The sequence below is a fragment of the Hippoglossus stenolepis genome, chromosome 18 (genome assembly GCF_022539355.2).
Source record: "Hippoglossus stenolepis isolate QCI-W04-F060 chromosome 18, HSTE1.2, whole genome shotgun sequence".
Lineage (NCBI taxonomy): Eukaryota > Metazoa > Chordata > Actinopteri > Pleuronectiformes > Pleuronectidae > Hippoglossus > Hippoglossus stenolepis.
This window is the reverse complement of record NC_061500.1, coordinates 4,359,412-4,376,477: the sequence shown is the minus strand read 5'-3', so window position 1 is coordinate 4,376,477 and position 17,066 is coordinate 4,359,412. Positions and strand designations below refer to the sequence as shown.

The 17,066-nt window shown below is 43.9% G+C and overlaps 1 protein-coding gene across 2 annotated transcripts; it reads left to right on the top strand.

Annotated features, from left to right (window-relative positions):
- The first annotated feature begins 508 nt into the window (after nt 1-508).
- On the top strand, nt 509-11,597 carry bnip3lb (BCL2 interacting protein 3 like b). 2 transcript variants are annotated; one of them, XM_035184529.2, is made up of 6 exons: nt 509-851; nt 5,209-5,440; nt 7,055-7,205; nt 7,455-7,558; nt 8,176-8,325; nt 9,331-11,597. In XM_035184529.2, the coding sequence occupies exons 1-6, from the start codon at nt 794-796 to the stop codon at nt 9,377-9,379; spliced, it is 744 nt and encodes a 247-aa protein (XP_035040420.1). In that variant the 5' UTR covers nt 509-793; the 3' UTR covers nt 9,380-11,597. The 2 variants fall into 2 exon arrangements, with proteins under 2 accessions (XP_035040420.1, XP_035040421.1); XM_035184530.2 differs by having other exon boundaries at nt 517-851; nt 7,055-7,133.
- The last annotated feature ends 5,469 nt before the right edge of the window (nt 11,598-17,066 follow it).

The window sequence follows — 17,066 nt, the reverse complement described above, 5'->3', positions numbered from 1 at the left end:
ATTTACAATCGATTTCAATGTTATGATTAGTTTTACACAATATACTGTATATACAGTATATATATATTCTCTCTCTCCCTCTCTCTGTCTCTGTCTCCTCTCTCCCTCTCTCCCCCTCTGTCTCCTTCTCCCTCCCTCTCTGACACTCTCTCTCTCTCTCTCCCTCTCTACCTCCCTGTCTCTCTCTCTGTCTCTCTCTCTCTCTCTCTCTCTCCCTCTGTCTCTACTTCTCCATCTCTCTCTCTCTCCCTCTCTATCTCTCTCTCCCTCTGTCTCTCCTTCTCCCTCTCTCTCTCTGTCTCTCTCTCTCCCCCTCTCCCCCTCTGTCTCCTTCTCCCTCCCTCTCTGACACTCTCTCTCTCTCTCTGTCTCTCCCCCTCTCTCTCTCTCTCTCTCTCTCTCTCTCTCTCTCTCCATCTCTCTCTCTCTCCCTCTCTATCTCTCTCTCCCTCTGTCTCTCCTTCTCCATCTCTCTCTCTCTCCCTCTCTGTCTCTCTCTCTCCCCCTCCCCCTCTGACGTCATCAGGCCGCTCCGGTGCCTGTGCTCCGCGCGCTGCTTCTCCCGCAGAGACGCGCCAGCGCACGGACGGAGAGCAGCGGTTGCGGCGCTGTAGCATTAGCATTAGCTCCTTCTTCTTCTTCTTTCTTCTTCTTGCCTCTCTTTCCTCGGCCGCTCGGAGGGGGGGTGGGGGAGACTCGGGGCTCACGCGCACGATCCTCGGGACTGAATGTGCGCAGCAGATAAGGAGGCGCGCACAGTTTTTTTCTGAGCTGTTCCTGCAACAACCAGACGATGTCCGACGCCGCTAGCGCTCCTTCCGCAGACAGCAGCGGAGACTCCGGGCTGAACGGTAAGCTCCCCGCCCGCCGAGCCGCTCCGGCGCTGCAGGTGTGTGCGGGCCGTGCGTGTCGGTGTCGGCCCGCGGAGTGTTATCGATGCGTTTATTGGTTTTATTAAACGAGGGTTTGATTCCCCTGCCTTGTCTTTTGTGGAGGAGCAGCGAGAACGCTATGTTCCGTGTTTATTGACAGCGGGAGCACCAATAGCGTCTCGACACGCTGGACTGACAGGCGCGGTGGCCAATCAGAGGCTCACGCGGAAGGGTGGAGGTGGGTCTAAGGTTCGTCAACAAGGGGATGGAAGAAATGGACAAAACTGGGAAAATGCGGACGTGCATTTTGAATTGTTGATAGTTTACACGTAGTTAAAGTGTTTAACAGTCAATTATATAACTTTAAACAAGAGGCCAGGGGAGATATTTAAAGTTTAAACCCCCATTTAGTGTTTTATTGCATCATATTTCAGATTCGAACTATGTTTTCAAAGTGTCATCCTCCTCAAAATGTACATTTTCTAAAGAATTACAAAGAAAACTATACAAATATTAACATAAGCAGCTATAATATAAGTAAAGCAAGTAAGCAAATGAACCATTAAATATAATAGAGTTCTTGAATCAAACACTTCTAGGATTCATGGGGGAAATAATCCATTTAAAAGAAGATACTTGTCAATTGTTAAATAGCTGAAGTGGAAATGTTTCACCTCTTATATAAACACATAAGTTCTCAGCTTACATATTCCACAGAGACATAAACAAAGGCCTGTTCATTACCCTGCTGCACTGACTCAGCTCTGCTCTGGTTTAACTTTACCACACTATGGGGGGCCGTGACTCCGCGTGCTATTTATGGCCCCGGTGACCAGAGGACAGACGTTTCAGACGTGCAGAGTGTGAGGGGAAAGTATTAAAGAGCAATCTGGACGGGAATCAAACTTTCCAGACACCAAGGTATTTTAGTGACCCAGTTTTTTCATGAGACACAGTTTTGTCGTTGTGTCCAAGTCTGCTGTGCCTGTTGTGTATCTTGGAACAGTGTAAGCTGTAGTTTAAACACCACGTCTCAGAAAACCCGAGGCCTCCTGGGGTTAGCGAGGTAACATCAGGCTAAACCCTGGCTGCCGGTTCACTTTTCAGAGGATCAGATCATAATGTCATCAGCCCAACTACTGGCCAATCAGATCACTGGAAAACCTGACTTATAATTCCCACTGGATCATGACAGGGACAGAATAGTTTACAATGAGGTGACAACTAATAAGGAGCAGCAGATATTCGTATAGAACAGTTTAATCAGTTTGCTGCTCCAGACTTTCAATGTGTCTCTGGTTTTAAAACGACTTCTAACAAACGTTGAGAGAGTTTATCGCATTCATAGATACATAATATAAATAGGTTCATTTTAATTTGAACACAGATTCTTTTATTCCTGACAGTGTTGATGCTTTTACTTTTTTCCCACCACTGCAGGTTAGAACACTCTGGAGACTCATTAGAAATTAATACCTTTTGTCTTTTAACTCAAAGAATATCCACAACCTATGAAATATATTTGAGTGATTATAAAGTTATAAACGTTTTAGTCAGATTGACCTCAGACAGCAGAAACACTCTGACATGAACTTTTCTATCTGCATCACGTGTTCATAACAGTGTGTTCATCATCAGAAAACGAGCAAAGATACCAACTCAGTAAGAAACTCAAGAAAATCTTTGTATTTATTCACAGCAAATCCTTATTATAAATCTATTAAATGTAAACTTTCAGGTGTCGTCTTCCTTCTCATCATATCATGTTAGATACTTTATTCATGGTCCTGATGATGTTGCTTGTAGTTACAGACTCCACCTCCTCCACAGGGCCGACGTTAATCTCAGTGAAGCCAGATAATCAAAAAGTTATCCTGGTTATGTTGAACTAGCTTCATAATACAGAGCTCTTATTGGAGACACCCTGTAAACACTACAGAAGGATCAGCCTTTTAAACCTGTCAGGGGCACCATAATCCTTTGCTACCACATTAACCAAACACCATCTTTAGTCAACTAATCCAGAATAATTTAAACTGACAAATTATGCAATAAACAGCTGCTGATGTTGTTGTTGTTGGTGTTGCTGCGCCCAGATCACATGCACAGTAAACAGCACATCCTGAGATGCAGCCTCAGGGACAATAAGACCCTGCAATTATCAGAAGCAGCATCACTGTTATCTGAGACCACTTTATTTTTGGATTTTCCTAGAGCTCCCATTCCAATGTCATAAATATTTGTTTCTAATACCTGGGATCATCAGGCGAGAGGCAACATTCGTCCCTCCCGCCTGAACACGAGCATCAGTGGATCAGAGAGGTCACACGATGTCTGCCTCCTCTAAACCCACCCAGCAGCTGATAGCGGCTCCGCGGCCACAATGTTCACAAGCGTCAGCTCCATGGCAACGTGGTTTTAGTCCACGGAGCGGAGACAATGGGATGTCGACAGCAGCTTGGCTCCCAGTCCGCCGTGTAATCCGCAGGATGAGTGCAAGTGCTGAGTCCAGGCCTGTTTGTGGGGGGGAGGGGTACACCGCCTCGGGTGGTGGGCCTGCTGACCTGAAGCGTGTTAAATGCAGTCGCCCTGAAAGCTCATGTGAACGCGGTGTTTACATACTGTTATTATGGGGTCATGTGACCTGCTCTGAAGGTTTTTATGTTCGTGAAGACAGCAGGAGAAAGTGTTTTGGTTTGGGGTTTTTTTAAAGCTACATGATGACGGCTGTCAAAGCACTTCCTTGCCCCGCGTCTCCAATTTCTCGCCCTCGCTAACCTGCCCTTCCTTTATGTATTTGTAACCCAGCGGTGACCTGCTCTGCCTCCTCAGCTACCAGTGCATGCAAGAGCTCATGTACAAACAGGAAGGGCGTCACATATCCCAGTCGGGAGCTACATGGAGCCTGAGCACGTACACGGCCAGGCATTTACTGCCCTTTCATCACACAGCGGTAAACAGTGCCTCACTCATGAACTTCCTTGACTTCTCCGGCTGTCGCTCTTTTGTTGTCACCTCCCAGTGGAAGATCAGAAAATCATTATGACTTCTCATCCCCCTTTGTTCTTCACGTTTCGAGTAAAGACTCTTCTGCTCCACTTTGTTGGGAGTGCTGGACGGTTTGACATGTCATAGCAGGAAAAGCACAGTTAACATGAACGATCCCTGTAGATCCAGTTAGGTGTGCCAGTTCTCACACTGCTGTATTATGTATTCTGGCTCAGCAGGACACTAACAATTTAAAAGAGCCAACGTTAATCCTTCGTTTATAAATAAACTACCATCTGCTGTGAAAAGATTTCTGTCCATGGTCAAACTATCACTTTCTTTCCTCCCTTTGTGAAAATTAAGAAAATACGGCCTAATGCGGCCATTATCCCGAGTCAGTCCCCGCAGGATGCAGGACATTGAGTATAATTTCCGCTTCAGTGTCTCTGTTTACAGTACACTAACACCAGTTGGCTCTTGTCACCAAAAGCTCTCGAATCTCATAATCTTTCCAAGTTGACATCTTCATCTGCATCTTCTACGTGTATGGCTCCTCTTTTCATTCTTTCAAGAAAATGTTGGGACTTCAGTGCGGGTCTGAAAGCAGATACTGTCTCTACAGTAGAGCTTTTCCACTGCAGCTTCTTAACCTGTCATAGCAGTAAAAGTGTCTTTAATTTTATATTAGTAGGGTTAGTGTATCTTCAGTTTAGGCTCACTGACATGGCCCCCAAGTGAAATCATTTATCAGAACCTCTGATATGATCAAAAGTGATTTAAGAGAAGGTGAATAATGTGTGTTTGTGCTGCAGAGGCACAAACTGGAAGGTTATTATTCTGGGAATTTTACCCCAAAATTATGGTAATTTACACCAAACTAAACAGAAGACAGTTAAATGACGCTTATAATTTTAGTGGCAGATGCAAATCTTGTCCCTTGGGACTTATCAGATCCCGCTCTGAACAGGATATTGGCTCATTGGTTTATTGCTGTGACTTAACACTGGCTTCGTCTTATCAGGTAATGCTGACACTTGTATTCAATTAACAGAGCAATAAACAGGTTTTATGATTTCTTATCTATATGTTGTAACATACTTATGCAGTCCAGCTGTTCAACATAAATTCAGTTGTAACATCACAAATGGAAATAATGCATAATTGCAATGATTAAGGCACAGGGGTGAAAACATAACCTCCTTGGTGGATGTAAACATAATAAATTGTGTTTATATGAGTGAAAATAATAAAAACCTGGTAACATTTATCTTCCATGGTATCATTTGCGCCTTTGCACAGACAGTGGTGAGTGAGTGAAGCTAATGTGTTTGTCTGTTTTGCACCACAGGGTCCTGGGTGGAGTTGGAGATGAACAGAGTTGCGGCTAGCTTGGCCCAGTCGTCCTCCACAGGCGGCCTGGCCCCGGACCTGCTGCCCCTTCCTCAGGTGGAGGAAGAGGAGGCCATGGTGGGGGGGCTGGAGCACGTCCCGTCCTCGTCCTCGATCCACAACGGAGACATGGAGAAAATCCTGTTGGACGCCCAGCACGAGTCCAGCCGCAGCAACTCCTCGTGTGACAGGTAACGCAAAGAAACCTTTCAAAATAAGACACAAATCTGATCTGGTTAGGGGAAGATTAAATTCCCTGGAGCTTTGTAGTTAGTGGGAAAATAATTAATGTAATTAGACTAAGTAAACAACACAAAAACAGTTGATGTTGTGAATCCAGATGAAGACAGGAATTTCCACCACAGTAAAAAAATGTGAAAAGAAAAGTCACGAGTTTTTGGGATCATGACTTTGTGTTTACAGCTGCGGAGGATTAGGCCACATGGGGAAGTTGGTACTTGTGTAAAGTTCTTCTCCACTTTCACTAAGTTAAGGGCAGCCTGTTTTTAGAAAACACAGCACAGTTGAATTTAGAGCTGAAGCAAAATCACTTAATTCTAAGCCTGGATGTGATGTGAGGATCTTTGATGTCTCGTGCCAGAATCTCAAACTGCTCCTCTGACCGCACGGATGGTGCGATGGCCCAAAAGACATAACTTCACTAAAAGGATTTACATATAATCACTTGTATTTTTAAATTAAATAGTGCAGTAGCTTTCTCCTGTGTGGATGCTCATAACAACCCGGTAAAAGCTCACTGGTGTAACTGTAACAGAAAACCCTTTTTATCGGAGATGTTTAATGTCGGACTTGACTCTTCAAAAATCCTCAACTTTCCTCAGCAATCTGGTGGAAAAGTGAAATGACCTCATAACCCAACAGAAGCTCCTCTGTCATAATTACACCCCCGACATGTTGAGTCAGGAGTTGAGTCGGCTTCTGAAAATAAACGGATGTCTTCCGTCCAAGCGCGCCTCCCATTTTAATAATCCTGACTCCTCGGGTTGCATCATGTGCTTGTGTGTAATCCACGGGGCTGCGATGAAGCGGATGTTATCAGAGAGCGCGGCGGTGGTCAGCTGCCAGTGAGTCACCTGAGGATGGCATTTGATTCCAAAAGAATCAACAAGCTGCTCTGACACAAGCTGGAAAACAAAAACCTGCACTGCGTCGTTTTTTAATACTTTTTTAGAACAGTTTCTTCCTGCTGTGTGTTGGATTTTCAATTTATTTATTCATAATGAAATGAAAGATCAAATCCAATAAGTTTTAAGATGAGGAGGGGAAGAGGGAGCTTGAGAGGATCTGCAGAAAAAATAGCAGAAAATGCCCAAATGCAGGTTTGTTTCATCGTACACAACAAAACAAATGTTTAGTGTGCGTCTGCTAATTTGAATAATAAAAATCTGCTAATTTTCTAAAAAATCTGTCGTTATGAGGCACTGAGTGTAGATAGGTTTTTGCATAAAGCTGAAACACAATGTTTCCCAACACCCCCGTGCACTTCCAAACAGTTTTTATGGGTTTTTAGTACTTCATTAAACCTTAATGGCTACCACTCAGCACCTAAGCTACTGTTGCTATGGTTACCTGACGTGTAATATCCTGTGTACACTGGTTTGAAGTTGTTTTTAATACTTCTGATCTCAGCTAATGTTCGTTTGAAGTGTTCTGTCTTGTGACCGTATCGTACATGTGTCATTCTATCTCCTCGGTGTCTAAAAGCTTTTAACTCGCACGTGAGAATTTCAGGCTTCACGATAACGAGTCTTGTGGCTCATCGCTGTTGACTTCGCTCCCCGCAGCCCTCCACGACCTCACAGTCCCCAGGACGACGGACAGATCATCTTCGACGTGGACGTGACTGGCAGGAGAGACAGCCAAGTAAGCGCCTCACGGGCTCTCCATCAGTCTGTTGCCATAGCAACCCTGTCTACTGGCGCTGAAGTGGTTTGTGTGTGTACACCTGAATGACAGCTGCTGCCTGCCTTTAGTTTCTATGGCGATGGCCGTTGAGCCTCTTTTGCCCAGCTTATGTCGTCACTTTCACTCATTTTTCCTCTTCTGATCTTTGTCAGGGCTGGAAAAAAAACTAACAACAAACATACTGTGCAGAAAGTGTCTTATTTGTGCTGAAAGATTTGTCCTCATGGACATCAATTCTGAGCCAAGGTCTCTAAACCAGGTGTGTGTGTGTCTCATCAGTCAGAAGAGGACGTCTTGGACAAGGAGAGGGACATGGACATCCTGATGAAGGACGCAGATTGGGTCGCGGATTGGTCCAGTCGACCGGAAAACATTCCCCCCAAGTAAGTTTCAGCTCGGTCAACAACATCAGCAAGTCTCCGTGGCAACTGAACACACACGTCTGCTTGCTTGTCCTGTGGATGCGGTCGGTCATTATGGTAATAGAATAAAATAAACCTGGTCTAACGCTGAAATATTAAGGCAACTGGCAGGAGTTGTCTTTGAAACTCTGATGTGACTTGTTGAAGAGTTTAAATTAACTTAATTGACAAAATATGGCTTTTATATCACAAAAATCTGGTGGAGATAATTTTGTTCTTGACAAAATCAAACGGTTCCATTTCATCTAAAAATTGATTAAATCTTGCTCCTGAGACGCATACGCAAATGTTTCCTAGTGAAATGACGTCGTAGCTTTGGGACTCTTCACCCAGACTCTCTCGTTATATAAAACTTCCTCAGGCCAGTTAACCAAGAGCTCGCAGCAGTTAGATGGTCCAGTATGTGTTTGTTTCAACATATCCATCAGTCCTCTGTGCTGCTAAAGGCTGAAACATGACCTGAGGCCTGTTTACTGCTGAGATGTGTTTACCTTGACTAAACAGGTGTATTTGTGTGTGTGTGTTGTCGTCAGTTAGACTTGTGCTTTGTCTAAAATGTCTTGTGTGTGTATCTACAGGGAGTTTCACTTCCGTCATCCTCGCCGCTCGGTAACGCTCAGCATGAGGAAGACCGGGGCCATGAAGAAAGGAGGCCTCTTCTCTGCCGAGTTCCTCAAAATCTTCATCCCCTCGCTGCTGCTATCACACATCATCGCTCTGGGGCTGGGGTAAGACGCAGACACAGACTGTCACTATGACGGGAGATTAATGAAGTGATTTCCAGTTCCTTTCGAGCAATGAATGAGAAACGACACGCTGGTCCAGGGGTTAGCACTGTGGCCTCCCAGCAAGAAGGTTCTCTGTTCTAATCCTGGTTTAAGTGGGGTTTTCTAATGGTTCAGGTCTGTTTGTCTTGGGTGAAACATCGTGGACAATAGTAAAAAAATATTTTATATCATAATATTTCTGTTTTCATAGAGAAATATTACAAATACTCTTTTTCAGAAATATAAAAACACAGAAATCTGCACTAAAGACAAGAATTCTTTTATAGAATTTTCTTAAAGGTTTGACTATTGACACCATGAAGTTTTGATTTTCTCCAGTCAACAGTAAACAATATTTTTAAACGTCAATTATATTTTATTAAACTTCATTTCAAATATTTCCCAGTTGTTGATAATCCCCAGCAGGGGGAGCTGTAGAGCTGCAGACACGTTGGCAGTGTCCTCGTCTGACAAACTGTCGGAGCAGCTGCTGTTTGCACGTCTGCACGTCTGCACGTCTGCACGTCTGCACGTCTGCACGTCTGCACACCTGCCGTCTCGCAGCGAGCGCCGACTCTCCCAGGAGCCGCCGCTGTTTTGCGATAACACACTTTACAACAGTCCAGGCTCCTCGGTCAGATACTGTCACATCAGTGAAACACGAGACGGCAACGTTTTCCTGGGCGTGATGCAGTTTGCCAAGAGAGTCGTTAACAGACCTGTCATAACATCCCTGCTGGCCATTCTCAGGTTTCTATGGTTACACAGCAAAGTCAGGGAAAGCAGTCAGAAAAGTCAGCGGTTTGGAAACCAGTAGCTTGATGTCATTTTCAGTGAATGTATTGAAAGGTGAAGACAGAGTAATGACTGTAACTTGGAGAGGAAATACTTCACATATCTTGTTTTTCCACTGGAGGATTAGATTTCAAACCAGACTGATTATAAGCGTGTGTGTTTTTCTTTCAGGGTCTACATTGGAAAGAGGTTGACCACGCCACCGGCCAGCTCCTTCTGAGGCTCCGACTGAAGAGAAGTGCCTGACAAGTGGCCATGAGTTTGGGTTTTTTTTGGGGGGGGAGAGAAAGTTTTGCTGTCGTGAAAAGAACGAACGCCCGTCTCTCCTCCCTCTGTCCCGCCTGCTCCCCCTCCTCCTCCCCGAGATATGATGTGTTCCCTCCCTCCCGCCCTTCTTCGGCTGTTCTCTGACTCTGGATACCCCTCCCTCTTCTGTCCCCCCCTTTATATCCTTCAACCGTTTGTATAAGCTTTTCGATGAATGAATAAGGTCATAGTTCCCGTTTCCTCCGGTGATCGTGTTCAGATGTTTTTAACGGGTGGGTTTCCAGGGAGGGTTTCGCAGCATTTTATCAAACTCTTCCACGACACACACTGACCCATCGATCGTCTGACAACAAGGGAGGATCGTCCAGTTTCAGGACTGACCACAGATTGTGCCACAAAGTCGCCCGACGCTCGACCCCAAGAAAAGGGGTTCGACCGAATTCAGAGTCGGCAAACTGAAAATGTGACGTTGCCTTTTTGAAAGTAGCCATTTTGTTCATCTTCTTTAAGGTATTATTGCCTTTTCTTTTTTTTTTATTTATTTCACAACAGCGGTGGTTTATTGAGAAGTTGTAATGAAATGGAGTTACCACAGTGGCCATCACGAACCACGGGCGCTCATCAATTGCACTGGGGCGGGGGGGTAGTCCGAGGCTCTAGAAGAGAGAGATTTATACGACACTTTTTTTTTTTGTGACAGAAATTCAAATAGATTTGATTCTGCAGCCAAAGTGAGAAAAACTGGAATCCAGTGTGTGTCCCTCTCAGTGTGTATACTAACAGTGTTGTGTGGTTGGGTTTTTGGGTAACGGAGATGTTTGGTCCAGAAGAGGTTCAGTCGCTTGTCCATCCTGTTCAAGTGAGACGTCTGGTCCGAGCCGCTCGCTTCCGTCGTACTTCTACTCCACGTCGGGCTGGATATTACTGAGCTGTGTTCTTTTCATTTAGATTTTAAATCATTTGAAAGGATATGATCCCTAAAAGTTTGAAAACGTGAAATAAACAGGTCAGACTTGTGTTCATGATTTGTTTGCCTGATTTTTATTTTCTTATAATGACATATTACTTGTTTCATTATTGAGTAAAAAGCTCCATTAATAGCTAGCCCTGCTTCCTCACACTCCGTCACGTTGTTTGACGATGATGATGATGATGAATGGATCTGACTGAGTTTTTGGACGGACGGTCTCGTCTTCCTCGAGTGAAGCCTCGACTTGTAACTGACTGAAGGAAAGGTCGTCTCAGTGCTCGACCGGCATGTCCGCTGAGGACGAGAAGCTTGATATCAGACGTCGACTTCGCTGCAGTATCTCTGATGCTGCACCTCCCGTAGACCAGACCGGGTTCAAACAATATTTGATTTAGATTTGTCCTGAAATCCACCAGCAGCCTGTGAGAGACAGATTTTCACTCATTCAGGGTATAATTAAGTTAAGAGAGCATCATTTCTTTTGACTTAAATTTGAGTTCAAGTTGTGAAGCTCAACATTCTGTTTGTAAATGGACATTTGCCTCGTCCCCTTATTTAAATAAACGAGCATATTATTGTCAAAGTTCCAAGAGAAGACGAAAAATGCCTACGAAACCTCAGACTGCTGAAGGAACATTTTTAGTTCATTGTCAGAACTCGATCTGGAAGCTTAGGATGTAAGAACTGACTTTACTCATCAACAGCTGCCTGATGCGTTACAGTGACACGTGGTGACCCTGCAGGCTGACTCGAGGCGTGTGGCCATCTCTAATAAAAGGCCCTTTATCCACCAGCAGTGACCGTGTTGGGGCGGTGACCTTTCTCTCATCTTCTCCATCTCAGCCGCAGAGATACTGCACTTTTTTGGGGGGTTTTGTTCTTTTCATGTGCGACATCAATGTTTCTGTCTGTGTTCGTACGTGCAGCATCTGGAATTGTGAGTTTTTCTGTCCAGTTTTAGTTTTTCCCGAGCTCGTGAATGCACAGAGCGGGAGCCGAGACACGTTTTGAAAAAAAATAATAAGGTGTGAACATTACAAACCCCCTATTGTTGATGGCAGGGCCTGATGTGAATGTGAATGTGAAAATGAAGGTGCGGAAAGACTAGTTATTGTAATGATGCATTTGCTTTGATTTTTCTTTTTCCCATTACAATGAAAAAAAGATAAAACATTTTGTCATTAAACGTAACCTGAAGCTACTCCCGAGTGTTTTGGGTTTTTTGTTGCATCATCTGCACCCTGTTGCCCTCAGCAGCCGGCTCAGTGCTCAACCTGTTGTTTGGGCTCCGCAGCAGTCGGCTCAGGGCGTCTGGTCCGTTTACACACAGCTGAGCCCCTGAGGCCTCCGGGCTCCACAGGAAATCACAAGACGATTCCCAGACTCGCTGGAAATTCCTGAGAGCTTTGCCTCGCAGTGACAGAATGAAGATACCCGGATCAGTTTGAGGAAAACAGCTGAGGTGAGGAGGGAGCGAGTTAAAGTGAGCGAGTTAATCCCAGGATCAGCACAGACGGGGTTTGAGCTTGTCCATCGTTTGTCCTGCTCTGACAAACGAACCTGTGAGTATAAATAAAACATGTCAGGAAGCATCGAGTTGTTCCTGGTGGAACCCCATCAATCACGTGACCTGGACATTTAAGCTGTTTGAAACCGGAGCAGAGGACGACCCCATGTCAACGCTGATTTTAACCATTTGAAACTTCTCAGTGAAGCTCCTGGAGAAAACGTCTTTCTTACCTCACACACAGTTCACCTGCTGCACACTGCTCTCCAGTGGCAAAACGTCTGCAGTGTTGACTTCTCCTATTTACTCTTAAAGCTTCCATGTAGTTTATGATTATAAAGCTTTAAAAAGAAAGAAGAAATGCACAGGCTGTATCAGGATCTTCTTCCACTTCACCTGGATCCACCGTCCAACCTGGTTTTTGCTTCAAGGTTTTCTACATATTCAGATTTTTCTCTTGTTGCCAAAATGTCTGCCTCTTTAAAACATGATGTAATTTCATCTTCTTCGTATTCATGTCATTTTACAGGGATTTGTTTGCAGAGTTTCCTGTCAACCACTGATCGTCCCAGCTGAAGGATTTTTAAATCACTTACGTAACATGTGCTTCTCCCAGTCTGGGCTGTTTGCCCGTCCACCGACATTCACCAGGGTGAAGACACCATGTGTTACTGTCCCTTCATGAAGGAGTCAGTTGATGCGGAGGGATCATACAAAATAAATAGGAATATTTCAGCGGATCAAATGTACTAATCAACATTGATTTCATGATTTCAGCTGCTTCATTCATGTAAATATCAAAATCATACAAACAACTTACAATTATTTGACTAAAGTAGTTTGGCCTGTGGCGTCACACACAGTGAACACCCTCCAGCCCTGTGCCTCCTCTTCATCAATGCCTCCTCCTCATCCTCCTCCTCCTCCTCCTCCAGCCTCCCTTCATGGAACCTCAGCACACCTGTTCCCAGCCAATCCAGACACAGTGACACACACGCAGCTCCTCCCACTGCAGCGGATGGCGTTACCATGGGTTACAGGGTGTTGGCCAGCTCCATCTCCATCCCTCCGGTGAGGAGGAGGAGGAGGAGGTGCTCTTCGTCGTCTCCTCAGGATTCCACATGCTACACTGCAGCAGCTTTCACTGCCAATTAAAGACTCACTGACATATTGACAGAAGGACCATTATTAATGATTCACAGGACTCACACACTGGTCATGTGCCGGATTCACTTCTTCACCTGCTGTGTCTGCAAACAAAGACGTCTGATGTGTTTGGTCAGTGTCAAATATCAGCTCCATTCATGTTTTATCATAAAGTAAAACAACAAATAACAAAATAGTTGAATATCTGAAGTGCAATATATATAATCCAGACCCAAACACAGCTGTAAAATACAGAGAAAGCAGTTTTTAGTACATGTGTATGTATTTAAAATCTGTCAAAGTCGTTATTTCAGATTTAACACGTCAATCACTGCTCACAGAAAAGAAAGGTCTTTGCGAAAATGTCGTTGTTACATATTTGATTGACAGCTGAGCCAGCGAGCACACCAGGAAGTGATGTACACGTCACAAGTCAAGGACAGACAGTGATTTGTTGACTTGTGAGGACGTGAACATTTTGTTTGTCTAAACTCAAACTGCTGCGTTAAAGCAACACTTTGAGGAACAGCGCCCTCTGCAGGCACAGTAAGTTTTAATTAATATTAATTAATTCACACATCACACCTGCCTTGACCTGCAAACATCAGACCCTGACACTTTTATTACCTCTGCCAATGAGGGTATGCCCCCCCCCCCCCACGTTCATTAGTGTGTTTGTTTGTTTGTAAAGAAGATTACACAAAAACAACTGGAGGGGGTTATCATTTGTTTGTTTGTTTGTTTACACAAAAACTACGAGCTTTTGTGGAGGGGTGGGAGGCGACATAAGGAAAAACCAATTAAATTTGAATGCAGCTCTGTAGCAGCAGATGGATCCAGGTATTTATTTTCTTTACCCTTGTGAGACGGGGAGTTTATCAACACATTCCTTGATTTCTCAGATAAGAATTTGTGAATCTTGATGATATTTATCAGACATATTTTGGGGACTGATATGAGTGTTTGTGATTTGGTGCAGATCCAAATGAAAATCCAGATCAAGTCAATTTAACTGTTGTTTCATAAGGGGAGGTCTGAACTATAATGAGAGACATTCTTGTTTGTTTATTTGTTTGTTAGCAGGATTTCTGCAAGACTATTTATTTCAATATTTGTGGAGGGTTGGGACATGACCCTCTGGATCTCGTGAATTTGAATGTGTTATTTACTGATCATGAACCAACCTTCATGATTGATTTCACTTTCTTGGATCTACTCTCCAGAAAAATCCACTTATTGGTGATATACTGACACCAAATCGTTTTCCCTCAGATTGACAAACCGCTGTTTAACCTCCACTGCACAGAGATAATAATCTAATCCAATAGAAGCTTCCAGTATGTTGTTGAGGAGGAGCCGCCGCTGAGAGAATCCTCTCATTCTGCTGATCTCACTGCTTGTCCTACATCTGTTCCCTGGATGCCAGGACCGTGCCCTTCCTGTCCAGAGACCAGACCCCCTCCGCCTCTTCTAACTGTTTATCCGGCACGCTGCCAACTTTCCCCCTCTAATTATCCAACACTCCCCCCCCGTCTCTCCTCCCAGTGGGGGATGCTTTTTTATTTTTTATGGAACAACACTTCAGCAAAAGGCGGAGGTGTTGTATGTGTGTGGGCCTCAGGGCGTGGCTGCACCTTCCACGTTTTCACTTCTCAGCCTCCACCTTTGACATTCAGATGACAGACATTGTTGCCGGCTTCTGCAGACATGACACACACACACACACACACACACACACACACACACACACACACACACACACACACACACACACACACACACACACACACACACACACACACACACACACACACACACACACTGGGAGAGGAAATAGTAGCAGCAAAGCCATTTGCGGCCCACCACGTTGTTATGGAAACTGCGCTGACATGGACTCGGTGTTAAAATATTTTCCATGGCCACTTGTGTAACAGAGCTTTTGTCTGTTGTAGTGTGAGTCAGGAATTAACAATGTGTGTGAGTCTGAGCTGTGGCTGCCTGTTGTTATTGATCACCATGCAGCACTGATGTTATTTAGACCTCACATGCATCTCATTCTCTGTAACAAACCATAATTAGTGTAGATGTCTGTCGCTGAAGATGCAAGATCACATGTTAATGTTGCAACATACAAAGTTTGTTGAGATAAATAGGATGGAGGATTTTACTGCTTGTCCATCTGATTGTGTTTTATAGTAAAATTCCTGATATGATGATGGCACATGTCTCATAAGTTGGTAAGTTTACATCATTTGAAGATTTTCATTGCCGGTTTGTGGCCAGGAGACATTTCTTTGCTGAATAAATGTTAAACTATAATGCATAATTTGTTTTTAGTTATTGGATGTTTCTAATCTAATATCATAGGGACATTTTCTGATGCCTTATGTCCTATTATTCCAACATCATATGACTTGTGAGGATATTTAAGAGTCCAGTAACATTCTAACACCAGATTCGTGATTCCTGTCGATATTTATATTTTATGATCCGGCTATGATGCATTTATGTGTTTACAATGTGTGCCTGATGATTTGAAGGGCGTAAGAAAATAATAATTCAAGTGGTGTCACAAGGGAAGTAACGATGATGCACTTTAATTCAGCTTTAAAGAAGGATTTGTAGGAAACAGGAAACAAAACCAGTTCAAACTGAATACATATAATTCAGTACAAGTACTGTGGTTACTAATTGATTCATTAAAATTCACGGTTTTACATTCTGACTTATGATGACAAACTTCCTCTTGAATGCAAGTTACTATTATAAGTTGTGGTTTCATGTTACTCTAAGATATTATAATTTATTTATGATTCAGCTTTTCTATATTTGTCCTATGTGTTTAATGGCTGATGAGACTTTGAAGATCCTAATGGGGATCAATACGTAATCATCATATACTGGTTTACAGTAAACTGCACATATCAACTTACTGTGTACATTGTGCGTATTAATACAGTGGACGGCTTGTAAAAGAAAATGGTGATAAAGGGTTTATTGTTTAAGTAATGGCTTTAAGAGTTAATACATCTAATGGGTTGTCAGGTTGTAATATCCAGCTTCTTTACATTTCTCCTCCAGGATAAGTTTCTTTGTCTTATTAGTCAAACGGCCATTTTTACCTTCAGAACACAAGTCACTTATTCAACAGTTAATTTGCATTTATAATTGAACTTTTGAATGTTTACAATATGAGTAATTGAGTCCTACAATGAAAGCACACATTGAAATGTGGCTCTAGGGTTAGAATTAGGTTGGGGGCCACTTAATGTGTCAAGAGGAGCACGGGCAACAAGGTAACTTTATATCTATGTCATCTTTATATGTAATTATTTTATGGCCTACGAAGAATATCCCTGAACCCTGGCCCTCAAGGCTACAAGGCTGCTGCTCTACCAACTGAACTAAGGAGGCCCTGTAGAAAGTAGGAGGTGGGCTGCAAGAGATATCTACATGTCCCATAAAAATAACATTTATAATGCAGCACAGGGTTTGGGTTAGGGAAAGTAAAGGTTAGGGAGGGTTGGGTTTAGGGAATGGTTAAGGTTTGGGTTGGTTAGTGCTGGGGTTAGTTGTGGTAAGGGATGGTTAAGGTTGGGGTTAGTTATGGTTAGGGATGGTTAGGGTGGGGGGCAGGGGACCTCTTAGGTATGTAGAGAATTCCAGGTGACAAAATTCACTTGATACTTATAGGTATAAAGGCGTTATGGTAAGAGTGTCCTCACTAAGATAAGTGTGTGTGTGTGTGTGTGTGTGTGTGTGTGTGTGTGTGTGTGTGTGTGTGTGTGTGTGTGGGTGTGTGGGTGTGTGTGTGGGTGTGTTTGGTGCTGAAGGGACAGCGCCTCTCATTGTTGGACTGGGTGTGGTGACTTTGGTGGAACTGTCCATGGTGCTGATCCCCTCTTGACCTCGAACCTGTGCCAGAAACTCCCCGCAGGGACGCACACACACGCCTCCAGACACACAACAGGTATACACAACAGACACACGCAGCTCTTACACCCACGCACTGTCAGG